Source organism: Patagioenas fasciata, chromosome 2 (assembly GCF_037038585.1).
Source record: "Patagioenas fasciata isolate bPatFas1 chromosome 2, bPatFas1.hap1, whole genome shotgun sequence".
NCBI lineage: Eukaryota > Metazoa > Chordata > Aves > Columbiformes > Columbidae > Patagioenas > Patagioenas fasciata.
In genome coordinates, this window is record NC_092521.1 from 123,503,169 (window position 1) to 123,525,204 (window position 22,036).

Consider the following 22,036-nt stretch of genomic DNA (forward strand, 5'->3'; position numbering starts at 1 on the left):
CCTGTTTCCCAGGGTATGAGATTACTTAAAGGTGGCAATAGTAAAAATTAATTCTGGAGGTCAGTTTGGAATAATGATAGGTGGAATTAGCAAATAAATACTTTGAATCCAGATTAGAATGAGTTTAAATTAATGTCTTTGCTGCTCAATGCTGCAGCAGAATCTAATTGTGTGAGTACAGTATTCTGGCAATGAACTGAGGCTCCTCTAGAAATGGCATTTGAAAAAAAGAGACCTTCAGGTACCTGGCACATTTTAAATTGTATTCCAAAACCCAGTCATGTTCTAGCATTTTTTGTTGCTGCCATACAGGCAAGGTCATGCATTGCATTGTGAATCAAAAGAATATTGGAAACAGAATATGTTTTGAAAGTAAAGATTTTAAAATTTAGCTGATCAGAAGACATTAAAGTATCGTCTGTAAAAGAAGTCAAGTGATCAACACAAACTTTGATAAAAAACTATCCCTTCTTGCACAAAAATAGCCAACAAAACTGTGTTTCTCCCTACAAGCAGACTGAAAACGAGCAACCAAATAACAGTGAAATCGAAGTTTCTTCAGTGAAGACCCATATTCCCAAGGCTCACTTTCTAATCTGTGGGGAAAACTGTGTGTAGAATATATGGCTCTGAATAGCTTTCAAATCGCTACGTAGTACTCTGACTTTCAGAGTGCTACCAGGTGCTGCACTGCTTACTAGCATGTTGTGGCTAGTCAAGAGTGGAGCTAAATGGTATAATATTGTGAATATTTTTGCTGCCACTTTGAAGGACCAGTCTTGTCCTCTACAAAAACCTGTGTCCTCAGGCACATGTAAATTAAGAGCATTCAGTTGAAGCTCTCAACATCAAATGAAGGTTGGGGAATAATAAATGGCAGTTGTTACAATATTTGAACGTCTGGGCTGTATTTGGAATATGAAGTAAAGGAAGATTTAGCATACAGGTTTCAGGGCTCAGCTTTGAGGTAGTATTCAAGAGTTTTCACTGAAAAATGAATTTTTTTTTTTTTCTTTCCAGTGTAGTCACATCTGAGTGGGTTACAGCACCTTATCCCATGAGGTGATGTGGGTCATTATCCGCTTGTGTCAATGTTTGCTGAGTACTTGTTAAATATGTGGGAAGCACAGCAGATGGCTATCTCCTGCCACTGAGCAATTTCTATGAGATTTTTCTGCAGTACTTATGGCTGGGTCAGGATGTGTTGACTCCCTCAGAAGAAGCACCTTTCAGTACCAAAGTTTCTATAGCTGCCAATTTCATATGATTGTTAAGGCTTTGAAGGTTTTACGAGAATAAGATCAAGAGTGTTGATGTAATTCCATTTACTGTCTGAACCGTGTAGCAGGAATAGCATAATCATTGCTTGTCTCTATTTAATGACTCTGCAGGAGGTAAGCTGGTGCAGACAGGAGTGCAGCACTCGGATTACTGCCTGCTCTGAAACACAGCTCAGTCCATGGCCGTATCCACCCTGGAAGGGGTGGCTTCCAGAATATTGTCTCCTTGTGTGAAGGGAGCCTCAGGGAGTTTGCTGGGCATCCCCACTAGGAGAGTGTGTGTGGGGGCAGGGGTGGCTGCTCAATCTCTTTTTAAAGCTTTAACTCACACTCATCCATTTCAGCCAGGTATTAATGCAAAAAGGCAGCTCTTGAACTGTTGTAATTAGCTGTTTATGACAGCTGGCAGTAAAATCAGAGGAACAGTAGCAACTCATGTGGAACAGAAATCCTCTCAAAACCCTTCTGGAAGGGGAGCAAACAGATTTTGGAGATGAAAACAGAGAGGTCCTCAGGCACCTTTGGAAAATCTCCTGTCAATGACTCTATCATCACAGCACCTCATCAGCACAGAGAATCCTATGTGAAGATGGAGCCATACACTTCCCTCTGCTGATGAAGAGCATCAAAGGTCTGGCACAGCATTTACACTAAGTTGTACCTCCCACTGGGGAGGACTGTCTCACATACTGATATTACACTCCAAAGCATTGGGTGTACCTCAAGTTAGGTAAAATAATAATAAATATTATAAAAGTCAAGGTTTTAAAGTAACTAGTTGTTCGCAAATTTAAGCCTAAATTTTTGGGTGCCTGATAGGGTATTGTATTAGGTCATCTCTGAGAAATAGCTCATAGCTAGTTATGAGGACAACTCCATGGTTTAAACAGGAATACAGATGAATGGGCTTGCACAATCCCCTCTGCTGAGGCATGAGTACTACCCAGGGCAGTGCTAGTGGGGTCCAAAAGACAAGAGGTCCCTGAGCACCTGGGAGAGCCTACCCTGGAGGCTCCAGGTGAGATGAAATACTTGTGCTGCTTTGCAGGAAATTCAGTTGCTCATGAAGAAGTTGCCCAAGTCTTTCATGTTCACCTGAAGTGATGTTCTCTCTTCAGACTTGTCCTTCTGATCCCTAGCAGAACGCAAAATATTATACACAAAAATCCAGAGTTACAAGTGTTCTCATATTAAATGTAAGAAAATGTAAAATATCTTATAGGAAAGGCAATTATTGCTATCTGACTAATTTATCATGGTCCTCTCACTGTTCAGTCCACTTAATCATTGTTAATTGGAAAGACCTTCATTTTCACTGTGTTAATGATGTACTCTAAAGAGACATTTTGCTTTTCAGGTTCACTGAAATGTTGTGCAACTGGCTTTTCAAAACTGACTTGAATATCCACAGTGCAGCAGCTGGTACAAGAAGTATTGTCCTTTATAGCCCAAGGCCAATAGATGTAAAAAGCTTCATGTTTCACAGTTTTTACATACAGAAGAAGTTCTGTAATTAGGTTGAGAAGCTGCAGCATTTATATTTGTCCTCATTTAAAATTTCAGGGCTGGAGTTCTTTGCTCTTCCATGTTTTATGCCAAATCATAATTCACGGAAGCCAAATTAAAATTGCCACCCATGTTTTCCTTCCCAACCCTGAGCCTGGACTGGCCAGGCAGTAAGGGAAAGCCTTTGCAGTCTGGGGTTTCCTCCTTTCCAGACAAGGAACTTCCCTGCGGAGCTGGTCTCAGCTCAGGAGTTCCCCAACCCCTCTGCCCATCGGTGCTTCCCCTGATGGGTGGCAGACGGAGCAGTCAGGGCAGCGCCAGCAGCCGAGCTGAGACAGTGAGGGGTTGGAGAGGCCAGGGCGGGTGGAGGCTCAGCAGCTGTCGTGTGTGCACACACGTTTGGTGCTTGGGCCTCACTGTTACACCAGCACAGTGTGACCCAGAGGCGTGTCGATGCCAGGGTCCTGGTCACCCTTCCTGGCCTTATGCACAGCGTGGTGGGACTGGCATTCCCGTGCCACTGGTGCTATGGCGCTGCATTTGTGTGTCAAGCAAAACGAAGAGTCTACATGTTATTTTAGGGTATTTCTTATGGTCAGGAAAGGTGAAGTCACATGGTGGGACATGGTTTCAGTCTGTTTCTCTGGGGCAGTGCCTATTTTATAACTTATAGAAACCAGGACACAGAGGGAGCTGTGTGAAATAGCCAGTAGCCTGTGGCTAAGACGGTCCCTGGTGGTGTGAGGGAGAGTTTGTGCTTCTGGTCTGAATCAGAGCGGAGACCTCGGTCTGAACGTCTGATGTCCAGAAGGAGCAGCTGGGTTGTTCTCAAACCCTTCCAGGCAACAGTTTCCTCAAACCCCTGTGGCTGACAAAGCCACCAGACTTCTTGTTTAACCTAAGTTCATGTTCCAGAGACACGCTCTTTCCCTGGAAGATGTCTGACCCCCTCTGTGCTTATAGGGACACAACAGGTATAACTCATCCCCTGTGTTAAACCACATATGCCAGATGTAATTTTTTGCTGGGTCTGTAGATATTAGGTGCTTTACAATTTACTGCTAGACCAAATTAGCCTTTTAGTCCTTTATAAAAGATATATTTTTAAAAAATTGTGATTTAATATTTTAAGCATTTTAGTGTTAATATTTAATATTATGCGTCAATATATTAGCATAAATTAATTACCATTAATGTAAACATGTTAATATTTACTATTTTACATGGTGTTTTTAATATTTTATGTGCTTCTAATTCTTTTATTTGGGAGGGGTTTTTAAAAATATTGTTAGTAGGAAAGAGTGGGTCAGAATCGACCCAGATTGCCTCAATGTCATCCCACTAAAACTGTTACAGAATCATGGTAGAACGAGTCTCTCATCACCGACCAATGCAGATAGAGTCCCATCTACAATGTTATCAGGAAAGCAATTAGAGATCCAAGGGGATTACATGAAAGTCTCTCAACAAAGTAACAATTTTAATGTTTGCTTCATTGCAGTCCACACAGTGATTAAAAATTATTGCTCTAGCCCAAAAGATTTGAGTTTTGTGATATTAGGCTGAGAAGACTCAGTGTCCTCTAACTCCCAGAAGTAATTGAATGAAACAAAGGCATTACTTTCCAGAACAGAGTAAACTAAAAGCAAGTATCTAGTACATTCAGGGACGGTGTGAGTATGCATTAGTGCATTAGTTGAGCACTTGCTTTTTTTCTCTCATGTCTGAGCTTTCCTAAGTGACAGCGAGTGGGGGCGATACCTTTGCACTTCCCAGTATCTTTATGCAACCTAGAAGGCTTAGACTTTATAAGGACGTTGATGATGACAACTGCACATGGTCGTAAAGCTAAAGGGGAGTGTTGTAGCTTCCCCAGAGATATCTTTTGTTCCAGAAAACTAGGGATTCCCTTGGCATAAGGGTTCCCGAGCAGTTTAGGTCCTGCTTTCTTCATACTGGGGACTGAGCATCACTCTTTCCCATTGCAGCTGTAGCGATCTGTTCAGCTCCTGAATAACATTAGCAAGACTTGCCTGGCACTAGTTCTTAGCCCGTATTGCACCCACGTTTTTTTTTTTTTTTGCAGGTTTTCTAACTGTGAAATTTTGGTGTTGCTCAGATGGACTCTGAAATCTGAAATACTGTCTGGGAGTCTGCCAAGGATCAGGATAGGTCCTCAAGTGCAAATATTGAGTGCCTGTCTGTGCAGTGGCTGTTCTAACTACATCAGATCGTTTTTGAGTCAATGAGATAACCTATATGCAGGTAGCCGTCAACAGTCATATTCCTCTCTTCTTTGAAAAGCTATGAGTATATAAGGCAAACTCAATCCAGGAACTTCTCAAAGAATTTATATTTTATAAATTGTCTATTTCCTGCTTCAGAGCAATGAAAAGCAACAGAGAAACTAAATAATTAAGCAGAGCACAGTCAGTGGCCCTGAACAAAGAAGTGGGCTTTCTTAATGAAGAACTTTTCTACTAAGAAGTAATAATACCTGTTTTACTGTAATTCCAGTTGTTTAGACTGGAGCCCATTGAAGCCTCAGCTGTTTCTATGTATCAGTTTTCTAGTGCTTGAAATTGGGTCTTCATAGTTGTGACTTGGAGGTTTACAAGCTATCTAATATTTATATCACATAAATAAAAGAAACTACTTGTGGATAATTTCCAGACTGTTCACGTTAAATGCTTCTCTTCCAGCCAACCTTCTGCCAAAAGGCTTTTGCCAACATTGACAAGATTGTGCTTAGCTTTGAGTTGTACAGCCTAAAAAGAGTTAAATACCTATTGGTTTCTTTTCACTGTTTTCAAACATCAATTAAACTGAAAACAAGAGCTATAAATTATGGTGACCTTTGCAATGACTTTTCTTTTGTGGAATAGAAATGTGATGGTATGAAAGCATTGTTAATAATAAGAAAAAATTAATAACTTCCTCAGGAGCTGCCAAGCAAAGTGTAAATTGCTTTCTGCTTGGCATCAAGTTTTCATATAAGGTACTGTATCATGGAAATTTTTAGTCTTGTTAAAATTCAGATGACCTAAAAATAATGCTACTCCTTCACCTCTGTACATTTTGTCATCTCAGCTGACAAATGTGATTTTTCTAGATTTAATCAGAGTTTTATTATGACTTCTACTGAAAATACAGCCTGGTGGTTTTCCCCTGTTGGCCTGTAAAATGTATAGGGAACAGTGGGCTTATTTGTTGGTCTGAGAACTTGTTAAAAATGTAATAGCCACAAAAACACATGCTTTGGGCTGAATAGCAGCACCTGCTTTCTATTTAATGGAATTTGCATGTTTATAGCTTTTCAACTAGTTTTTAAAAACACTTAAGGAAATGCAGCACCAGTATAAATTTTCAGACAATAGTTCTGTAGACCAAAGATTTTCCTTAGTTCATGAGACAACTATATCATTCTTGACTATAGCAATGCTAGGCTATTTCATAAGCCTGATTAAAAATTCCCCCAAAGAATTGTCCTTTTGGTGAGCAGATAGTGAATTCTCCACAGTCCTTTAACTCTTGGCTGCTCTTCGCCTCAAAGATATCAAGTAACAACCAATGAAAACACGTTGCTTTTGCGCTAGTTATGTGTTTGCTAGAAATAGTACCAGTTATCTGTGTGGGACACTCAGGTCTCCACACAGCTGATCTGTGCGAAACACTGAAGCGTGGCCTTGACGTAAAGAGCTTCAGATCCTATAGATAATTCTCAATTTCCCTGGTTTCCAAGGGCATCCTGTGTTTATAATCACTTGAAAGTCTTAGATTACCAGGTGACAGTGAGCTTCTACCTAATCCTTGTTCATCCTTGTATATGCAAAAACTTATGTTTCTATCTACTTTGATAGAAGAAGAAAAATTCTCCCTCAGGCTGGCTTTTTCCTCAACTTCACTTTTCAACTAATGGTGGAAGATGGAGAGGACATCCTCAGCCCATACTTTAACTGTTGAATTACTTCTTTGTTAGTGAAATTTTAGCTAGGATGAAGAGTTCCTTCCGCACTGAAATTACCATGTGTTTATCACAGTTCTGTAAAGCTCACTGCTTTTCAGTAGCTCACAGACAAAAGATGCATTTTATGAAAAGATGAATTTTGGTATTTGCTCATCTGTCTTTTGAGCTTCCTTTCATTTGACTGCAAAGACAGTTTTGCTGTTCTTCAGCAGTGATGGTGGGTCAACAGGAAAGCAGACAAAAATTTCTAACTGTCCATCCACAGTGAGCAGTACAAAGAAAAAACAACTTTCAAACCCAACTTCCAGCTCCCTCTGAGTTTGATGGGAGAATTTAGAAGGCCCAAAGCAAGAAGTCCTTTGCTATATTTTAATTCCTGCTGTTGAGATGGTGCTTTACACTCTGAAGACCTACTTTGGTGTCTGCATGTCATTCATAGTTCCCCGAGGGGAAGCTCACAGCGTGGCTGCATCCAGATGGGCCTGCCAAGTAATCCTGGCTGCTCAGTGGGGTGCCACCTTCTGTGGAGTGACAATGGCCTAAAGAGATGAAGAGGGAAAGCAGCGTGAGTCCATCCCAGGGGTTGAAGATGCAAGTCCTTTTCTCTGCATAAATTGTCCTTGAAGGGAACGTGCAGGTAAATCTGTACCATGACGCAGATGTTCAGATCGTGGTGTCAGCTGCAGCACTGCTCTTTTTGAGGTCAGTTTTAACTGTTGACACAGCCCAAAGGTGCGTGTAACTGTCAAGTGTTTCTTTTGAAAATTCATTCTGCTTTAATAAATTGGAGAAATTCCTTGTTCTAGCGAAGTCCAGAAATAACAGATGGCTCATATGTCAGGCATCAGCAAATCCCAAGGCTGTGGGCATGACCCCTGTCCATGTTTTGTTGAGAAATCTACCTGCCTTCAGGATTAGGTTGCCCAGGAGTTTTGTGTTTTCTGTAACAAGACCGAAAGTGTAAGTTCCATTTGCTTATAACATATTGTTGTTGAACTTAAAAGCTTTCTTCTGCAAAAATAATGGAGATGTGTTGTGATTGCTAGTGTTCTGTGTTGTGTTTTGGAGAGCATTCAAGCTAAGAAGTTCTAACTTTGTGAATATTCAGTTGATGGGACTGGGTAAAGCCAAACTGTGTTTTCTTTGAGCATTTGAGCCTTCATCATCTCTGCAAGTGGAAGTGCTGTTATGGACTCTGGGTGACAACGGGATTAAGGACATACGGCATGAAGTCATCATCTTGTCAGACTGCTGTGGACCTGTGTTTAGGGTTACCATGGCACAGGCCACCAGATTTTGATTGAAATGAAACAGATCCTGCAGGTAGTGGGATAAGTGGTTGTGGTCAAAAACAAGTCAGCCTGTTGGTTTGGTTTTCTTTAAGTGTCTGCAACACTGTAGGTAATTGCCTTCATGATTATCAGTATGAAACTGCACCTAACAATAATATTCTCACCATGTTTCATGCTTAGCCAGCATTTCTAAAGAGACAGTTAAGGCTTTACAATTGCATATGAGATCAGGAATATTCGGGAAAGAACAGTCTCTGGTGAGTGGCAGAAGTTAAATAGAGCTGATACCTTGTGTTTATACAGCATCTTTTAACCTAGAGAATTCTGTGAGGGTTAGTGTATTTATTCAGCTGTTCTGTTCACCACTGCTTTGTTGTCCTGAGTCAGTTGAGCTGGTTACCGGTGCTTGGCCCTGCTGCATAGCAATCAAAGCAGGGAATGCAGCTGGGATTCCCATGCTGAGGACCCTGCCAGGCTTTCTAGCCAAAGAGTAGAGTAACTGTGAAATACTCTCACAAAGCAAACTGGAGACAAGGTAGACTAATTGGGCTAATGCTATTGCATGCTGCTGACTGCTGAGAGTGGTATGAAGAATTTTATATTGCTTTGTGTTGCTGTTGGCAATGCTTCTCTCAACACAGATTTTTCTCATGCAGTCGCATGCTCTGACATGCTGACTTGATGTATCATCTCAATAATGTGGGAAGACTGAGGAAATTCAGTGAAATGGCTATATTTCAGTACTGTGTCTGTCAAGGGAAGGATGTCAGTCAATCACAAGCTGGAAAAAGCAAACAGTGTCTTATCGCTATGTGAGACTGAAATTCTTAATGTCCCTTTATGCAGACCTCTGCCTCCATTTTCAGGCACTTCACTCCTTTGAACAGTTACATATTTAACCTGTGTTGAGCACAAGTGTACATCTTGCTGCATTGCACAGTGCAGAACCATTTCCCCACATTCCAGCAGCAAATTAGAGATGAGGAGAAACAATAACAGAAACTTCTGTTATTGCCTGAGGAGATCTGCCATACAAATGAAGCAATTAAAATGACACCATTAAGTTAACAGAATTACACATTTACTAGAAATTAGTTTAGGAGATTGTTGTGTCTATGAAGAAAATTTTAAAACTGATCATTCAAATGTTTTCATTATTGGATCTTCTGATCCCCTATTTCAAGAGATGATAAATGGATCAAATCACTTTCCGCTTAGAAGAGACCTCAGGGACAACCCACTGAACTGACTGGTCATCTGACATAGGGAATATTTCATGTTGTAGCTGTAATGGTGATTTCAAATCACATTGATTTTAAGTGAAGATCGAAAAGGTTTTGAGGTAGACTAAGCACCCAAGTGAAGGGAACTGGTATCCTTTTTCACTTATTGTATTCTTATTATAATTTGCATCACTGTTATCAGAACCAACATCTCCAGCTAGTCTAAGTAAAGAGATTAAGAATTGAATTTGTAAGTAATGCTGTTTTCCTTTTTGTGATGGTCTTGTCTTGGCATAGTCAGAGCACATTGACACAGCTGTACGAGGAGACAGACAGCAATGGTAGCACTGGTTTGCATCTGCTCCATGGCTGGTAGCATCTGTTTGAAGATTAACTAAAGGATTTCAGCTGTTAGAGCTGTCAATCTAACACCTTTGATGAGCACTAAAATAAATCCGTGCTATGAAGAATTGCTCAGGTTTTTTTCCCCTGCTTTTGATTTACTTGACTCTTTGTGCCCTTGCCGATAACTACTAGCAAGACTAATGCATTATAAACTCTAGAAAGTGAAGCAAGCGGCTGTCATTTTTTGCACAACAGATGTTCCTGGTCAGGAATCAGACAAAGGATCTCATCCCTCTTCCTCTGAGCAATTTCATTTTTCTGTTCTGTGGCACTTCAGCCACCTCCTGTCTAGTGACTGACGTGCCCAAGTCCTACTTCATTTTATGATCAGCTCCTTTAATCTCAGAATTATTAGGGATTTTTTTCTGTATCAGAGCAAAGAGTGGAAAAAGGAAATTGCTTTATTGTTTACGGGGTCACCAATAATGCATCATAATGAAAAGTAGCAAAGGCCTTCTTGAAAAATAGGAAAACCAAATACTACATTTTAGGGGAACTGGAAAGTTCTCTCTAAGTACTTTTTTTTAAGAAATAGCAATTTAGATTTGATGGTGTTTCTTTAGCAGTTGTAAGGCTTGGGTAGGGATAAGCAGTGTATAATCCATCAGATTCTTGTAATGAAACTTAGCGAGGTGGAAAAATTGATATATTTTTAAGAAAAGTTGTTTGCTATGGATCCAGTTCTCCACTCCTTAATCATGAAAGTTGTCCAAAATGAGTAATTACTGAGGTTTTTCCTTGCTTTTCCATTTAGTTTGATAAAACTGTATTGCTCTGCTGCTGTTCTGTAGTGATGGATGGGGACTGCTGGTGATGTCAGTTCTGTAGTTACTCTATAGTTAATTGCCCAGTGATTAGCCTAGCACAGAAGACAGCTGTTTTGCCTATGCACAGCTCCCGACTCAGCCCCCTGACTGATCAAGTATACCCACCAGGGAGCAGTCATTGCTCACCCTGCAAAGGATGCTGCAGACTGTGTCCTTTGGTCCTACCAATATCTTCTGAAGATTTGTTAGAAGGGAGAGGCAAGGGGAGTTGGCCATATCGTATGCGTGTGGCCAGCCCTGCGCAGAAATGGCAGCTGCCACCGCTCATACAAATAGTTGTGTCTGTGGCCACAGTCACAGCTGTCAGTCCTGATAAATTAGCAAATTGTATTTGAGGAGCTCATTGCAGTCCATCACTGGGACAAAGAGAAACCACTCATATGACCTCTTTTCCATTTGACAGGTTGACAGGACAGAAGTGATTCGAACCTGTATAAATCCCATCTTCTCCAAGCTGTTCACCGTGGACTTCTATTTTGAAGAGGTGCAGCGGTTGCGGTTTGAAGTCCATGACATTAGCAGCAATCACAATGGGCTGAAGGAAGCAGATTTTCTTGGTGGCATGGAGTGCACTCTGGGACAAGTAGGTATCGCTCCCATTTTCGCCCTTCCGTCTCTCATCTTTTGTATGTATATGAAATATATTGCTTTGTTAAATGACTGATGAATGCGATTTGTCATTCATGACAGAATCCTTAATTATTAATCAGTGTGATAATTAAGAACTTCTGCAGGCTTGATTTACTGCTGTAGTATAGCTTTAAGTCAGACAGTGCTATAGGAAACTGAGCATCAGTGATTGGCCTTGTACAGTAAGGGCGCAGGCTCATTACACTAGCATTGAGAAATAAACTGACTGGGGAGAAAGTTACTGTTCCTAACGTTATATGAGATTTCAAGCAAGTTCCGATTCCAAGGCATGCTGACAAGTAAACTTTATACACATAGGGTAGTGCCTGGTGTTGTGCCTGGTGATGTGGTTGGATTCATTCTCCTGACTCTTGGTCATCCAAAAATTGAGTGTCTAGCCTGCTACTCTTCTGATTTCCATCTTTAGTTCAGTGGAGAGAAACAAACAGTTCCAGCAGTTGATTCATTCCACCTGAGACACCCATCCTAGATTAGGATAAATTGCCTTCAGGAGATACCTGTCTTTCTCCATTAGTTATCAAGAGAGTCTAGACAGCTGGCTTAGAATAGATACCTAAATTTTTAGATGACTAAATTTAAGAGTGATTAGTCCTACCCCCAAGATCGATATCTAGAAGTTGTCAGAGCCAGGTCCACAGTGAATTCCTATGCTGCTCACTGGTAGCACGCTACAGTGACTCGGGTATCACAGTTTAGTTCTAATTAGAAGACTTTTTGTTATGTCGGGTCTCGTAGCACAGATCTCAGCTCTGTCCATAATGGCAACACCAAGGATGGTCCCAGTCTCACTGAGCTGAGTGTAAATTGACTCCCAACTCTGTGGTCTGGTCTCTGTGATGAGAGCAAGCAGTTCTTTCATTCAGATTACCCATTGCAGTTCCTCCATATAAATTTGTAACCTGAACATGGTGGCTTGGCATGGAAGATTCTGCAAAGCTTTTGTTTCCTCTTTTCTTACCTTTTGTTGTTGCTTCTTCAGCCCTACTGCACATGAATCCCTTTGTTTTTCTTCCCAAAGCCATTGGGCCAAACATGCAGAAAGAGGAAAAGTCTTCTCAGTGAGAGAATTAATATGAAATATAAGTATTTAATAGCTTGAAAGCTCAACATGAAGATATTGGTATTTAGCGTATTTACAGTGCACAATAAAGTCTGTTCTTCGTGACAGACTTTTCAAGGCCTTAATCAATAAAAATAAGCTATCCTATAACACCAAAGAGAGTGAGAAACAAAAAAAAAGTTATTACAATGTTCTTCTTGCTTAATTGGCTTGAAAATGAAGGGAAAAAATGTCATTGCTGCTGCCTGTAACATAAACGTCTTTATAATGATTTGATCTCTATAAATAGCACACAGCTGGGTTTGTTGCAGTGTAATTTTAATGGTAACCAAGAAAAAGTAATAACAGTGTGAAATCTATTCACAGTAATGTAGTCTTGAGCTCTCTGATCTTGTATTAGGACCCTTTTGGTGGGTTCCTCCCTCCTCCCACCTTCTGTTTCTTTTATTTATTTATTTTTTTAATTTCACGTAATTCCTCAACTGATTTAAAATCCCAAAATATTAGCACTGGAATTGCCATCCAAGCAAAGCCATGATTGGGAGTCCAGTGTTGAAAATCCTGCAGCACAAGCTGTACATGTGGAACATACACTCATGCTCAAATGTTTAGTATAATTACTGCATTTTTTTAATGATTATAATAGAACCATGGCTTTTCTTGGGATAATTTTGACGTGAATTGTTGCTCTACATCATTTTAATGCCTGAGTGAAACATGATTTTGTGTGAGAGTGTGTGCCTGCCTATCAATTCACTTTCCCATTACAAACAGGTTTTATCTGAGACATCCAGGCAAGCTCCAGATTTTTAGCCATAGTCCGAAAGACTGATTCCCTGCCCGCCTACATAGATGTGTCAACTTCTATTGTGCTCTTTTAGGTAATAGTTGGTCTACAAGAGATTGACCACTACCTGTACCTGTTTGTAGATCATCATTTAGATATGTAGCAAACTTGCATTTTTCCCCAAATTATGTAACACTCCTACCTAAAACAAAATTAGTATGAATAATGAATACTGGGAAAGGCAATTGCATGATTAAGCTGGCAGAGAGAAGTAAGTTTCTCTTTCTTCTGATCTGTCTGAATCTTAACATGCAGTCTACCCAATAGATACAAGCTTTTTTGAAATTTGGGGTCTTGGATGTGAATAATCACAGAATCACAGAATGTTAAGGATTGAAAGGGACCTCAAAAGATCCTCTAGTCCAATCCCTCCGCCAAACCAGGAACACCTAGATGAGGGTACACAGGAATGTGTCCAGACGGGTTTTGAATGTCTCCAGAGAAGGAGACTCCACAACATCACTGGGCAGCCTACTCCAGTGCTCTGTCACCCTCGCTGAGAAGTTTCTTCTCATATTTAAGTTGAACCTCCTGTGTTCCAGTTTGTACACTTTGGCCCTTGTCCTATCATTGGTTGTCACCAAGAAGAGCCTGGCTCCATCCTCATGACACTCACCCTTTGTATATTTGTAAACATTAATAAGGTCACCCCTCAGTCTCCTCTTCTCCAAGCTAAAGAGACCCAGCTCCCTCAGCCTTTCCTCATAAGGGAGATGCTCCATTCCCTTCATCATCTTTGTGGCTCTGCGCTGGACTCTCTCCAGCAGTTCCCTGTCCTTCTTGAACTGAGGGGCCCAGAACTGGACACAATATTCCAGATGCAGTCTCACCAGTGAGGAGAACCTCTCTCGACCTACTAACCACCCCCCTTGTAATACACCCCAGGATGACATTGGCCTTCTTGGCCACAAGGGCACACTGGTGGCTCATGGTCATCCTGCTGTCCACCGGGACACCCAGATCCCTTTCCCCTACACTGCTCTCCAACAGGTCGTTCCCCACCTTATAATGGAACCTGGGGTTGTTCTTGCCCAGATGCAAGACTCTACACTTGCTCTTGTTATATTTCGTTAAATTTTATCCGCCAACTCTCCAGCCTGTCCAGGTCTCGCTGGATGGCAGCACAGCCTTCTGGCATGTCAGCCACTCCTCCCAGCAAACTTGCTGATAGTATACTCTATTCCCTCATCTAAGTCATTGATGAATATATTGAATAATAGTGGCCCCAGTACTGACCCTTGAGGCACTCCACTGGATACAGGCCTCCAACTGGACTCTGCCCCATTGACCACGACTCTCTGGTTTCTTTCCTTCAGCCAGCTCACAGTCCACCTCACTACCTGATCATCCAGATCACACTTCCTCAATTTAGCTGTGAGGATGCTGTGGGAGACTGTGTCAAATGCCTTACTCAAGTCAAGGTAGACCACGTCCACTGCTCTGCCATCATCTGTCTACCTTGTTATGTCTTCATAAAAGGCTGTGAGGTTGGTGAAGCATTACTTCCCCTTAGTGAAGCCATGTTGACTGCCCCTAATTACCCTCTTATCCTTGAAATGCCTCGAGATGGCACCAAGGATGAATTGTTCCGTCACCTTTCCAGGGATGGAGGTAAGGGTGACTGGTCTATGGTTACCCAGGTCCTCCTTCTTGCCCTTTTTGAAGACTGGAGTGGCATTTGCTTTCCTCCAGTCCTCAGGCACCTCTCCCATTTCCCAAGACTTGGAAAAGATGAAGGAAAGTGGCCTAGCAATGACCTCAGCCAGCTCCCTCAGCACCTGCGGGTGTATCCCATCTGGACTCATGGATTTATGGATGTCCAGAGTACTTAACCTAACCTGGGTCTTGGATGTGAATACCTAACCCAGTCCCCATCAATCAAGGCAGAGTCCTGCATTGTCCTGCCTTCCTCTGAGGCCTCAGCGGTACGGGGCTCCTCAGGACAGCTTCTAGCAGAGTAGACAGAGACAAAGAAGGTGTTCAGTAACTGCCTTCTCTGTATCTTCTGTCACCAAGGAACCCACCTCATTCATCAGTGGGCCTACATTGCCTCTAGTGTTAGTTTTATCTGCCATGTATTTGAATAAGTTCTTTCTGTTGTCCTTGACCCCTCTCGTAAGGTATAACTCTAAGGAAGCCTTAGCTTTCCTAGTTGCCTCCCTACATCCTCTGACAGCAGCCTTATATTCTTCCCAGGTGGCCAACCCCTCCTTCCATGATCTGTAAACTCTCCTCTTCCACTTGAGTTTGCCCAGCGGTTCCCCATTTAACCAAGGAGGTATGGAGTCAACTGCCTCTTCCTATGTGACCTTGTAGGCAGGCCTTACACCACATCCTCACCTACCTCTTCTTCAAGATCCAGGGCCTCAAACCTATTATGGAGGGCAATGTGTTCCTTTGGAAGCTGTGGTTATTAATAGTCTCCTCCCAAATGCTTTAATAAATCTGTGTCTCAAAAGAGTGATAAGGGTGGTGACCTGAATATACACTGTCTAGTAACATCCCACTGGATTTCAGTAAGACATATTTCTTCCGCTCTTGTAGACAAGCCAATTCTGTGTCCCTACTGTTATTAATAAATACTGTGGGTAGCAGCATCCTGGCATGTAATCAGTTATACCTGGATGCGAACAGTAGAAGCATCAGCAGGCATTTCATGTGCCACAGTATTTAAACAGAGTAGAACAAATGGCTATGGACATATACCTGCTGGGTGTAATTGTGAAAGGGTCCATGTGCTAAATAGAGACATTTCCTTAAAGTGGTTTATTTTGTCCATCATACTCGAGAGTTGCTCTTTTAAATAAAACAGAGTTTTTCTTGAAGTAAAGCAGAGTATTCCTTGAAGGATTTGAGAGGGAGAAGGTTTAGTGTAGGGTTTGGGGGGGATTTTTTTGTATGTTTTTAAATACTAGAAGTCTGTTCCTTCCACTCAGAAAGGCTCTTATTACATTCTAGTTCACCAGCTTCTTCAGAGTGTCCTGGTAACATGCTGAATTACAGAATGCCAATAATCTGTTATTTACAATTGGAATGATAGATCAAGAAAATCCTACATTATTAGAGAATATACTAAAATTGGAAGTTCAAACAAATTCTCTTCAGTTAGTAGCATCATTTTCTTTTTTTTTTTTTTTTGCAATTATATGTAGTTTATAAAGGAAAGGTAAGGAACTTTACATCAAGAGAAAGTACCATACTCAAACCAATTAAGCTGTCTAGGCTGTATTACTTAACTAAAGTGGCATTGTTAAATGGTAGGTTAAGACACATAATTAAAAACTATGCATTTAAAAATGTTATTATTTTTCATTTTACAGTTCATTTCTAAGTAACTGCATAAAACTAATATCTAATAATAATGGTTTTTAAAAATTAAGTTGTACAATCATACCATAGCTACTTAGGCAAGGAAACTATATTGTGTTGTGTTCGTAACCTCACAAAGATTATTGTGAGGTTTGTGAAATTATGGGACATTTCAAGGTGTTTTTTTGACACTGTTGTCCTCTTAAACACAACAGAGCACAAAACATCCTTTATCCAGAACTGTTTGTGAAGTAAGTTATTTGGGTTTTACCTTTGGCTTTGACTTGCTTAGGAATGTGGCTATAGAAAGAGCAGATGAATTCTAGCAAAGTTAACATTTCTAGTTTTTACCCTAATTTTAGGGATCTGTGCATGGAATTCCCACCTGGGGGATATTTCTTATCAGAATTGAGCATGCAACCAGCTTGTTCTGACAAAGTCTGTTAATTTTTGAGTTCAAGGCTGAATCTGGGTAATTTCATCCCATATGAAAGAACTGGGAGGAAGATAGTATTGGGAGACCTGTGTGAGGCTGAAAGTGGAGAATAAAGTGTGACAGAGTAGTGGGGGTGTTTCCACTGCACTTCAGGAATAGCTGAAATTGGAAGTTGAGTGCAGTTTACTTAGAGTGCCACCCAAGGAGGTAGGACAGATGTTTAGGCATGTGTGCTCTTCCTGTTCGAATCAGAAAGTAATTTAAGTCAGAAGGGACCTCTGGGGTGTCCAGTTCAATCTGCTGTTCGAAATAGATTAGAGCAGGGGCTTGTCCAGTCCCATTTGGAATGTCTTTGAGGATGGAGATCTCACAGCCTCTCTGAGTTTTACACCAGTGCTTTGTCACCCTCACAACAGTGATGGTTTCCCATCCCTAGGGTTTGCCTACCTCTCTCAGAACCAGAGAAAATCAGAGGCAGAATGAACCCTCCCTCCTATGTCGTGTGGAAACATTTACAAATATTTGTAGTAGCCTTCAAGTGGGAAAGGAAGTCTTCGTTGCCAAACCAAAAGTAAACAAAGCAGGGGTGACTTAGCCATAGCTGGTGTTGCTTTGGGAGGAAAGGGGAAGCAACCTTCTCGAGCTGCTGCTGTAGATGACAGCTCTCATTCCTTGGAGCGGGGTGCTGGGGTAGAGTGCTGGTTTGCCACTGTGCTTTCCAGTACAACAGAAATGGCTTGGGATGTTCCATCAGCCTCTTCATCTGCCCACTAGTCTTCTGGCTCTTTGATGCACTCTAAATAGTTGCGGTTCTTTGCATAGGCACTGGCAAGCAGAGGCACCCATATAGCTTTGTAGTGGTGAGCAGTGAAAACACAAGGAGTAATATTTTAACTGCTATTTTGAGGCACCACTATGTAAAAGTGACTTCTTGCTTTCGTATGGATGCTTTGGGTGCTATCGATCACTTCATCCTTGGTTGTGGTTTTACAGGTGTTGTCTGTAATTTAGGAGAGTAAATTACTTCCCTTCTCTTTCCCCTTTGATTCTCTCTTGCCCCTTCCCCATCCCTAGGAAAAATGTTCGGGCACTGACCCAGACTATTCACTTCCAATAGAATCCCTACCTGATCACCGAAGGTTTTGTATTTTTGTTGCTTTTTGGTTTCTCACGAAAACTGTGGTTGTTTTGAGGGGCAGAAGATAGATTCATTATTTTTTTATTTAGTGGGTTTTTTATTTATTTTTTTCCATTAAAAAATGGGAAAAAAACAAAAACGAACCCAAAACTTAGATGGACAAACACTGTCAGAAAGTTGATAGCTTAATTTTCATGTTATTCAGCTGGGATGAAAAAACCCTAAAACCCAGGTCCTTTTCTGTTTATGTGTTAGTGCCATCATGTGTTCTAAACCTCTCTAAATCTCTCTTATTTGAGTTGTTCTGTTTTATATTCCATAAACTTTATAAAGCAATGAAATCGCATCATTTAGTCCAGTAAGGGCTCAAACTTTTTAACAGGCATTTAGTATCGAGAAGGTGGCTTAGGAACAATTTTTTCCTCTGAAGTTTCACCCAGAGATCTCAGCCTGATCTTTATGAACTCGCACAAATTATTTCAATGAGTAATCATTTTCTAGACAAGAACTAAAACAGCTTATATTGCCAAGACATTCTTGGTTACTGCTCATCTCTGCCTGTAACATCATTAGATTATAGGAACCAGTAAAGTTGTTATGTCTTAAATGTTGTGAACCAGGCCAGCTCTGCAGTGTAGGAATAGCCTTTGTGACTTTTCTTTCATTACTTACCACAGCTGGTCTTTGCCGTTTTTGAATTTATGACTCCATTCCTTGTTTGGTTTCATTTAATTTATGGAATAAATTTTAAAAGTTTAAATATTGGTACATTTCAGAACTCCCTTACTTACTCAACTAGTAGCACAAGTAAAAAACTGCAGAGATGTACATATTTTCCTGCCAAGAACCTTTTCAAGTATTATTTACAGATTTAATATTTCCCATACATGCATTTGTGCACAAATTATATTGAAAATCTTCCTTCTCTGTAATGAATATTATTGTTTCTTGTGTGCTTTTAATAATATATGTCATTAGCAGATTATGCACTTGAAAATGCTGACTGATTATTAGTTCAGCTTCAGCCATTGCGAATCCCTTTGCTCTTGAGTTGGAGAAAGGCTAAAAGAGCCATGATTGCACCTGAATTAATTAAATTTAAATAGTCTGTGAAATAATATTTCTTTAATAGACTGTTGACTGCTTCTCTGGTGAGAAAGATATAGGACCAGTTTTTTCAAGGTATTTGAATTCCTCAGACTCATTAGATGTCTCTATGGTACCTTAGATACCTTAGGTATCTAAATACCTTTAAATACTTGGCCTTTGATCTCCTCCAAATGAAGCTGCTCAGTTCATTAGTGGGATGAATAATGTACTTTATTAGATATGAATGTCATTTTCTACCAGAGTTGACTCAGAGCACAAGCAAATAATCAGTGCAGCACTCTTTCCTAACTTTCCCTAACCATTTAAACACCTCAGTTATCCCCAGGAAGCTCTTGGTTTGCCATTGCAGCATCATCTCTGAAGCTGGAAGATTTTCAGTTCTAGCTGAATCTTGCCAGTCAAAGTTAATGGACTTACTTGTACAATTTGTACTGCTTTGTTTTTGCATACTTTATCTTTTGGTATGAATTCCTTTTGCAGTCTTTAGAAAAGTAATTTAAAATTCAGTTTGCCATTATAATGAGTTGTTATTATTATGACTAATTATAAAAGGACTGCTACCCTACATACTAATTAAATTCAAAGACCTTTTATGCTATTGATAAGCTATTTCCTGTAGTAACTTTATTGCCTTTTATGATAAGGATATATTTTTTTCTCAGTGTTCTGTTTGGATTGACTGTTTTCAGGTACAGATATTTAACAAAGACAGGGAGGAGTGTAATCCAACTGTAAATAGACTGCAAGCTGGTCAATACTATAGGGAACAAAAGAAATCTTGAAGAGTGGTGAGTATGGTACAGAAAGTATCACATGCACAGAGAGGATGATTATAGCAGTAAAACTGGCTCTACCAAGAAACAAGAACTCTGTGAGCAGTTAAAAATAATGAAATGTCCTTCATTATGGACATACACATCTGAACTTGTTCTTTTGCAGGGATTTCTTAGTATCTGTAAAGGGGTGAGCCCACCCCCAAAGGCTTTTCTTCATGAGAGTGGAGTAATGGCACTGGTGTCTATCTGATCTCTTTTCATGTTGAAATGTAGCATGCTTGATGCATTTTTGACTACCTGCCACCATTCATGGAAATTATTTGGTGGATTTAGAAGTGGCTGGGGGATAGATAGCAAGACAGACACAAGTACATCACAATTCTATAAACCTTGCTTTGTCATAAACCAGGCTAAAGATGAATATGTGAAGGAGGCAGTTTTTACACTGTGAGCCAGAGCTACTTCAGTTCTTCTGCCCTTGCTTAAATTGGTTATGTACTCACACAGGTGAAATGTTAGTAAAGTCTGTCATATTATTTGTGGGTATTTAGAAGCTTACAGTATTTGACTTACATGGATTAGAGCAAAAGCACATTAGTATTTTAATTGACAAGCTTCAAGATGTATTTTACAAATGTTGAATCTCCATTTTTCTAGCCACTCTTATTGTATCGTTCTACTTACAGCAATATCATGAAAGCATTACAGTCCTTCATTTGGGAGACTACTTATTTTTATGCAAGAAGGGGAGAGCTTAAGAGACCGTGTACTGTAACTAGTAAATACTTTTTATATGGTTATGTCCTGAGTTTTACATATCACAGAATAGTTCTCTACCTATACACTGAGGATGAAAATTATTTTGGAAACACTGTACTGTCAAATAATTGTATATTATAAGATCCGTGCACCAACTTGGCAAGATAGCAAATGCTTGTCAAGAAAGGAACAGAATGTAGACAGAACATACTTCAGGTTAGGCCAGCTGTGCAATTTAGCACTTTTTGTAGCAAACAATTAAAAAAACTGTAACTTCAGGAGTCTCTGAAAAACTCGTTCAAATCAACTGTTGGTTTAGAAAGGTGGGTTGCTGTACAGTACTGGGCGGTCTGAACCTGGAGGCTGAAATTTCACAAGTACTCATCTCACTTTTTGAAGCCAAGCAATGCTGAGCACAAGACGGTACAAGCAAAAAAAATCCCGTACTATTCATTGAAAGACCCAACACAGTTGTTCCTCCCTAAAAATGTGAAGGATATCCCAAGAAGGCTTAAACAGCGTTCATCCTCTCTCTGCAAGCAGTGAGGTGCAGGCAAAGAGGATGACAGTAAGATAGAGACAGATTTCTTATAGAGTGGGTTTGTAGCATTTAATATTTTAGTAGCTATTAGTTAATTTATCTAGAGGACAACTGACACTATATTACAGGAATCTGAAGAATACCCTTTGAAAAGGAATATGTTTGTTCACTGTTCTAAATTGAGAAAAAAAATGAAAATATGGAGGGCTGATATAAGGTTGAAGACTCAGTCTTCTCAGTTTGGGATATTAACTGAGGCTGTCTTAAGACATTAAATCATAACCACTAGCTAAAGCAAAATGCTTGGAAAAGACAACTGCAGGGCACGGAATTAGCCCTTGCTGAAGTTTAAGGAGCAGGGAGGAAGCAGAGCTGTGGTATTGTGAAATGTAAGTTATTATATCACAGATAAATGAAGTTTGGGCAGAATGTGTTTCTTATCTGGCCCCGCAAACTTCACCACAGGGAGGTGTGCATGCTGTTGTAAATAGAGTGATGTTTGAAAAACTATGCTGGTAGCCAAGTGAAATATGCCACTGAAGCACAGACAGTGTGAGAAAAAATATGCGATTAGCTCAGAGGGGTTCAGTAGAGGATCAGTAGGTAGTCTCACATCGAAAGGTGCATAGGTTAGCAGTGCAAAAGCAGCTGGAACGCTTATGAGCCTTAAGCTGGACCCTAGTGCATGAGCTAATGTGATGGCAAAACCATGGACAAGTCTGAGACCCTACGGTGGTCATTCTGCAGCTAGAGAGTGCCCAGGGGAGGAAGGGAAAGTAATGCTTGTTGAGTTAGAAGCCATATCAAGCCATGAGGCTGATCAGGGATGAACATCCACTGAAGGGCAATTAGATGTCTAGAGAAGAATTTGCAGATCTTTGCAAGGGTTGGTGAGAGGTTCGAGAGAGA

The 22,036-nt window shown here is 40.5% G+C and overlaps 1 protein-coding gene across 5 annotated transcripts in view; it reads left to right on the plus strand.

Moving 5' to 3' along the window:
* The window catches only part of CPNE4 (copine 4), a 262,981-nt gene that overhangs the window by 124,734 nt on the left and 116,211 nt on the right, over positions 1–22,036 (plus strand). For all 5 annotated transcript variants that reach the window (XM_065832287.2, XM_071804887.1, XM_071804888.1 and 2 more), the window contains one exon: positions 10,904–11,083. In XM_065832287.2, coding sequence (XP_065688359.1) covers positions 10,904–11,083 — 180 coding nt within the window. The remainder of the gene's footprint in view (positions 1–10,903; positions 11,084–22,036) is intronic.